The 7117-nt window shown below is 41.3% G+C and overlaps 1 protein-coding gene across 3 annotated transcripts in view; it reads left to right on the forward strand.

The window, feature by feature from the left end:
- Positions 1–5893, forward strand: part of PARVA (parvin alpha) — a 57325-nt gene extending 51432 nt beyond the window's left edge. For all 3 annotated transcript variants that reach the window (XM_058845214.1, XM_058845221.1, XM_058845230.1), the window contains 4 exons: positions 196–264; positions 1461–1562; positions 2393–2465; positions 5756–5893. In XM_058845214.1, the coding sequence (XP_058701197.1) occupies positions 196–264; positions 1461–1562; positions 2393–2465; positions 5756–5832 (321 nt within the window). In that variant the 3' untranslated portion in view covers positions 5833–5893. The remainder of the gene's footprint in view (positions 1–195; positions 265–1460; positions 1563–2392; positions 2466–5755) is intronic.
- Positions 5894–7117: the final 1224 nt, after the last annotated feature.

The raw sequence follows: 7117 nt of genomic DNA on the forward strand, positions 1-7117 counted from the left end.
TTTTATTTCTGTTCTTCATTCTTGCAAAAAGCAATTTAAAAACAATGTTTAATGTCACATTTCAGTTTCCAAACTTGGAGATTGTGTTGCAGTCTCTTCACTCGTGCAGATTCTCCTCTGAGTGGAGCTCATACTGCTGGTGTTGAGCTGCTGCCCTGCTGAATAGGCCTTCATTGCACTGTTTTCACCTTTCAGACTCTCATCACCTTTGTGAACAAGCATCTGAATAAACTGAATTTGGAGGTGACTGAACTGGACACGCAGGTAGAATTTTGTGGCCTTTCTTGGAGGGGAGAGGTAGCTGCACTGAGTTAGGCACCGTGTCCTCATCTTTATCCAGGAACTTCACTGAGTTACCACTGAATGAGCTCCAGGATGTTCTTTCAGCAGGAAACCCTTCATTTCCAAATACCTTTGTGCAGAGAAGACCCTCACCAATTAAACATCTAAACCAGTTTTGTTAATTCCATTAGCATAAAAGCTAATTGCTGGGTGCTGTGAGGAGGAGGAGCTGTGTGTTGTGGGCAGGCAGGGATGCTGTGCAGTTCTTCTCTGCCCACCTTTGCAGCAGCCACAGGGGATCACAAAGCCCCCATTGAGGGGAAATTTGGGATTCTGGAGAGCAAAGCTGCTCAAGTGCACAGGCAGCTGTGCAGCTGGGCTGCAGGCTTGATTGCACCCCAGAAATCCTGGGCTGCAGGCTCTTCTCTCTTCTTCTCAGCTGCTAAATTGGCTGAAGAGGAGCTAAAAGAAAAGCTTCATCCTGCTCTATTAATACTTCCCCGTGTGAACAATCCCAGCAGTTATCATAAGAAAATGATGGGGCTGGGATCTGCACTATCAAAAACACCCAGGTGTCTTCAGGTCAGCCTTTATTTTATGTCTTGATTCATGCTGTTAGGAATCTCTGCTTTATTTAAGCGCCTACCAACCTGTTAGAGATTTTTTCCGAAGGTACAATTAAGATTTAGCTAGAAATCATTGTGTCAAGGCTTTCAAAAGGGCATTCCCTATTTCTGCTTATTGCATTGTTTACTCTGGGGGAAAACATTCAAATGCACCTAGAAACTCCTGAAGCATTTACCTGAAACATCATCCCTAAGATGAGAGATGTATTTCCATCAGCTGGAAGCAAATCCCCTGCCTCAGGGAGGTGCTGGGCTGCTGGCAGACCTGGTGCCACTGGGTAGGAGTGAGAGATCTGGAACAAAACCACAGAAATGTGGAATGGTTTGGGTTGGAAGGGACCTTAAAGATCACCCAGTTCCTGCCCTCCTGCAGGGACAGCTTCCAGCAGCCCAGGCTGCTCACAGCCCCAGCCAGCCTTGCTCAGTTCCAGGCCTGGGGCTTCCCCTTCTCAGGGCAATCCTGTTCCAGTGCCCCATTGTTCCATGAGCAAAGCACTGAGAGAGTTTCCAGAAAATGGACTGAGAAACTTTTCTGTATTTTTTTTTCCATAGTTTGCAGATGGAGTGTACTTGGTCCTGCTGATGGGTCTCCTGGAAGGCTATTTTGTTCCCCTGCACAGCTTTTTCTTGACTCCTGATAGTTTTGAACAAAAGGTAACTAGATTTCATTTTTCTGTTAAAAACAAACAAATAAATATGTCTGGATGTAGAAGGATAACAAACAAATAAATATGTCTGGTTGTAGAAGGATAACACAAACTTTCCTGTGTAAGTTTGATGCAAGCAGCTGAAATCAAGAAAGGACCGTACTGGTCCAGCCATTCCAAGTATTTTAAAAAATCAGTAAGAGAAAATTATATTAATGATGGGGTGGTTAGCAAGTATTAACAGATTTTGGCAGCCATTGTGTGGTGCTGTCATTGAAGGAGACCTACTGTTCATTAATGTATGTAGGATTCATTAATGTATATAGGATTCATTAATGTATATAGGATTACACGCAAGCATTGATGACAGGACTGATTTTTTGTGTGTCCAAAATCCAAGAATTTAACATTGGAAAGGTTTAATGGGTTTTGGAAGCATAAAGGCATATATGTACAATGTGTCAATTTAAGACCAGCATTACATCAGTGTCTGTAGCTGTCCAGGCAATTCATCTGTCTGTTCAAGACGAGAGCACTTCAGGGGCCATCATGTTCCAATTTTTGAACTTGCAGGAGGTGGGCTGTGCTTACTTGTAAGTAATTTTATTGAGAATTATGTTAGTTCATGTTAACTTTCAATTACCTTTATCTTTCTGCGACCACCATCACCCAGAATCAGCAAAACAATGGATTGTCTGGATTCCAAGGAGCAGATATACAGAGCCCTGACTATTTTTTCCTGCTGAATAACTGGGTCTTCAGCTTTAACTATATCTTGTCTTGACCATTTGCAGTGTACAGAGTTCCCAAGAGTGACTGCCTTTGTTGTGTTGCCAGGTTGTCAATGTATCCTTTGCATTTGAGCTCATGCAGGATGGTGGATTGGAAAAACCAAAGCCAAGACCAGAAGGTACCTATGCTACTGTTTTTGTATCTCCTTAAAAATTTGTGCTGGATCCAGATTTTATGGTGTGGCTAAATGAAGGTTAAGTTAATCCAACAGCAAAAGGCAAGCAAGGTACATTTTGTAGTGCTCGAGGAAATCTGTATGTTAAATGTGCTTTTTCAAAGTGCTGCCTTTCTTCATTGGCCAAATAGAAATACAATATTCCCTGAAAGAAAGAGAACACAGTTGTGATTGGGGTCACTGACAGATGTGAATTGCTCCAACTGCCCCATTTTCCTCCATCTCACATTTTCACACTAAACCTTGGGTATTCCAGTAACTTGTAGGATTTTTCACAAAAGAGGGAGATGCTGTGGAAGGGGGATTTCAGATGTTCAGATGTTTCAGATGTTCTCACACATGCCTTTGAATGCAGGACCTGCCCATGCATATTGAATTGGATACAGAGCTGGGGACTGGCAGTGGGATGTGCTTTAGAGAGCAGATGTTTTGCTGCTGACTTGAGGAGCACTGGGATTCCACTCCTCTTGGTTCTCAGACACACAGTGTTCAAATCCAGCTTTTTGGGCTGGAGACAGAGCCCTGGATCCCCAGGTTGATGGGTACCTGCAGTTAGCACATCTTGCCATGCAGGAGCTGGGTGTGCAGCTCCTCCTCTTCCCCCAGGAATGGTGTCTGGGCTCCTGCTGCTTGCCTGCCCTGATGATCAGCGGGGCTGTGTCTCTCCAAGGCCAATTCCAGGATCACATTCCATGGTGCTCACGGCCTTTTCCTGCCACAGTATTGGATTGCTGTTCCCTGAGGAGCTGGGACATGTCAGAGTGCTGCTTCCAGCAGTCACAACTCCCTGGAGATTCAGGCACTGAATCAGGTTCTGCTCCATTCAGGATTTTTTCCCTCCCTGCCAGCCTCCAGGTTCTCCCAGCCCCAGAGACAAGCACACACACAATAATGCAGCTCAGGATCCAGCCTGGGCATTAAATCTGGACCTACCCAGCCTGGCTTTCTTTCACTTCTTTTCATTGCTTGAACTCTTATCCACAGTCATGCTTAACTAAACCACTGGTGAGGGTATCACAAACCTTTATGTCTGAAATAGTCAAAGTGAGAAGGGGGAAACAGTGAAATCGAGGGATCCAAGTAAAACACAGAGTATCTGTGATCCCTTACTCCCCATGGAGGTTTAAAATTCTTATGGCATTTAATTTTTCAGGTATTCATTGCTCTAGGGGACAGCTAATTTTTCCAGTGTAAATCAAGCCATAAGGATATTTCAGCATATATAAGACATTTCTTGTGCAATTATTGAAATGCTTAATATGAAACTTCCTGCCTGATGTGAATGGAAAAACACATCTGTTTTATGTGTTGTTACATTGGGCACAATGCCCATACTTAAAATTTCCAGTGAGCAAAAGAGCATTGAAAAGGATCTTACCCTAAATGTGTACACTAAATACTCTTTGAATTCCTACACTGTTTCTTTGAGGTTCTTGAGGAAAAAATAGAGCGCTGAAAAGTGCTTTAGAATATCAAAAACATATTTAGTGGAAAAAAAAAAAAGAATGCAGTTAAATAAATTAGTATGAAAACCAATGATTTTTATGGGGTCAACAGTTTATTTGGGTTATTTACAATATAATTGAAAAGGTCTTAAAAAGCTTTCTGTGACCTTTTTACTTTAAAAATCGCTGGAACATTAATCTGCTGAGTCTCTAACGAATTCATTTGCAGTTTGAGCTTTTTCAGATTCCTCCTTGCAATGGGTGTGTCAAAGACAAACTCAAGTTTCTCTTTTAGAAGCGTGCAGCCAGTAAAATGTTGCATGTGTTGGTGAAGCCCATGTAGCAATGGAAGTCCCATCTTTCTCTGGGAGCGTGCTTCTTTTATTTTGAGCCCTTCTGTGGAATTCTGTTGTGGTTGTGGAATTCTTTTCTGGTGGTGTCTTTGCAAAGACCTAACCAAGTTACTTCTTTGAGAAGAGAGGTTCTGTATTTGGGAACAAAAAAGTGGTTCTGCACCTTGCTGCTGGTCAGAAAGAGGAAACTTTGAGTGTTACACACAGGCAGGATTGCAGTGGGGGCAAGGCACCCTTCCTGCAGCCTTTGGCATTAACTCTGCATTTCATACCCAGCATTTGCCATCTGATTTATAAAGAGCCACGAACCCACGCTGGCTCTGGTGTCACAACCCAGCAGAAAATCTAGGCTTGAGTGTTTGCAGCCTTTGTCCATGGATGTGAGCTCAGTATCTTTAGCTGGCTGCTTTAGGACACCATGCACAGGTTTGATTGGATCAGTTATTCAAAGTGTGAATAATTCATAATAACTCACAGGCTGTGAGAACATCAGTGCAGATAAATGCAATGATTAAACTCTGATGTTGCAATGCTCCACGTTCTGGGCTTACTCGCAGCTTTTGGCCAATTCCAAGGACCACAGTCAGGAATTTGAGATCCTGTGCATTCAACAGAAAGAGACAGGACAATTCTAGTTCCACTCTGCTCTTTCTGAGGGCAGCTCAGAATCCCTGTTGGAGACTGACTAAAGCACTGGTGGAGACTGCTGCAGTAGTACTTGTCAGTTTGTTTTATAGATTTCTTGTGAAATAATATTGACTTTCTCAAGAGCTGCACTTTGAAACAGAAGGTATTCATTAGCTTTTTTGTTTCATATAAATCCTTTCCTTTAGATGCTGAGTTTCTGAGGGCTGATTCAGCCATGAATGTCAGCTAACCCAAAGAATTTTCAGATGTTTGTTCAAGGAGCACTTACTTGTATACCTAGCTTCTTTAGATCCTCTGGAAAGTTTAAACTTGCCTCTAGCTATCTTGCTGAAATTAGGCCTAGGAGAGGATGCTGCAGCCCAGAATGTCCCAGAATTGTCCTACAATTCTTACATGAGGGGAGGGTTCCATTGGTTACTGTCTGATGACTTTTTTTCCCAAATCATTACTTTTCAGCCACAACTGACTGAAGATGGAGTTGTCTAAGAATGTATAATCCTGGGCACACCCTGACTCAGGAGCACCTGAGCTTGGCTACATTTCAACATCAGCAGCAGTAGCTATTTGTATCTCTAATTAGAAGTGGTTAAGACACCAAGCTTTGAGTTCCCAGTTTGAAAATTGTGTTTTATTGATATTTCTACTCTTTTTTGCTATCCTTGTGATCTAATGTTCATGGGTACTAATGTAAGCAAGGGAAAGGAGGAGAGAATGGGCACTTTATTTTCTGGAAAGCATTTGGAGCTAATGAAGTTACTAATTTGTTTTCTCTTGTCTTTTTTCCTAGATATTGTAAATTGTGACTTGAAGTCTACACTGAGAGTACTGTACAATTTGTTTTCCAAATACAGGAATGTGGAGTGAAGAATTTATTTGGGTCACAAAGGAGTGTTAACAAAGAAAACATCATTACTAGCAGATCTTTCCTCGGTATTCCTCTGCATCTCTGTCCTAAAAAGAACAAAAAAAAGAACAAAACTACTTACCTGAAGAATTTTTCATTATTAGTCGATTTTTCTGGCACTACTATTTTCATAGTAGATTTAAAACCAATATAGCTTATAAAGAAAAAGAAAAGGTTTGGGGGAAGATATCTGGGTATATTCTGGGAGTCTCTGTTGTCTTCACACTGTTTTTAATAGGGGAAGCAACAATGAAAAAATATTAAGTTTAATTCAAATCAGCCTTTGGAGCTGATCATAGGAATATTCTGTACTATGTTATTATTCTTTGCATATATCTTTTGTTTAATCTGGGAAGGAGAAGAATATTTTCTATCCATGGTAAGACAGTTCCATTCTAATTATGAGGAATGTGCATGGGGAGAAACAGTTAAATACACTCGTTCACATAACAGCTGAAAAGAGGAAACTTAACCTGGTGAATACATAGTTCTAGTGCCATTTTAAGGCTTTAATTTTATGGGTACAAACTGAAGTGGCTACTCATTCCTTCAGACTTAATCTAATGTGATGCTCTGTTTCAATACGTGCTATTGAGCATTCCACACTTTGCAGCTTTTCACTTGTTTTTGTTCAAGGCAGAGACCTTTTTGCAAAGAACACTTTTCAGGAAGACACACCTGTATAATGCAGCTTTTCTATAGTATTTGTATTATCATATAATATTAGAAAGTAGAAGAATGGCTTGTTTTTATTTTGGCAGTTTAATCACAGGATTATCAGATTGCAAGTTTAGATTGATTGCTGAACAGAATTTAGAAGTGTCCCTTTGGTTGAGTTTATGATGAATGTATGTTGCTGCATATGCATGCAATGTACAAAAAATCAACGAGTTTCTATGTTCAACACAGAAAAATAAGATTCACTTTCTGGAAATGGCCATAACTACTTCCATCTGCTAAGATTCCATTACACTGTAAAGTTCTTTGGTGGTTTTACATGGCTACAGAGATTTTTTTTATTTAATTAGCTGTTACCTGTTTGGTTTTAGCTTTACCAAAGACACAAAAGGGAAATGGGAGTTGGTTCTCCCCTCAGCCTGGCACCAGGCTCCAGTTGTGCTTCCAGGGGAAGCTGGTGGAGACTGCCTGGATCATTCCTGAAACAAAGCATTCACTGCAGCCACAAATTCTGGGTTACCCAGTCAGGGAGAAGAGAATCCTCGGGCTGGAATTCCTAGCTAACCC

Source organism: Poecile atricapillus, chromosome 1 (assembly GCF_030490865.1).
Source record: "Poecile atricapillus isolate bPoeAtr1 chromosome 1, bPoeAtr1.hap1, whole genome shotgun sequence".
NCBI classification, from domain to species: Eukaryota; Metazoa; Chordata; class Aves; order Passeriformes; family Paridae; genus Poecile; species Poecile atricapillus.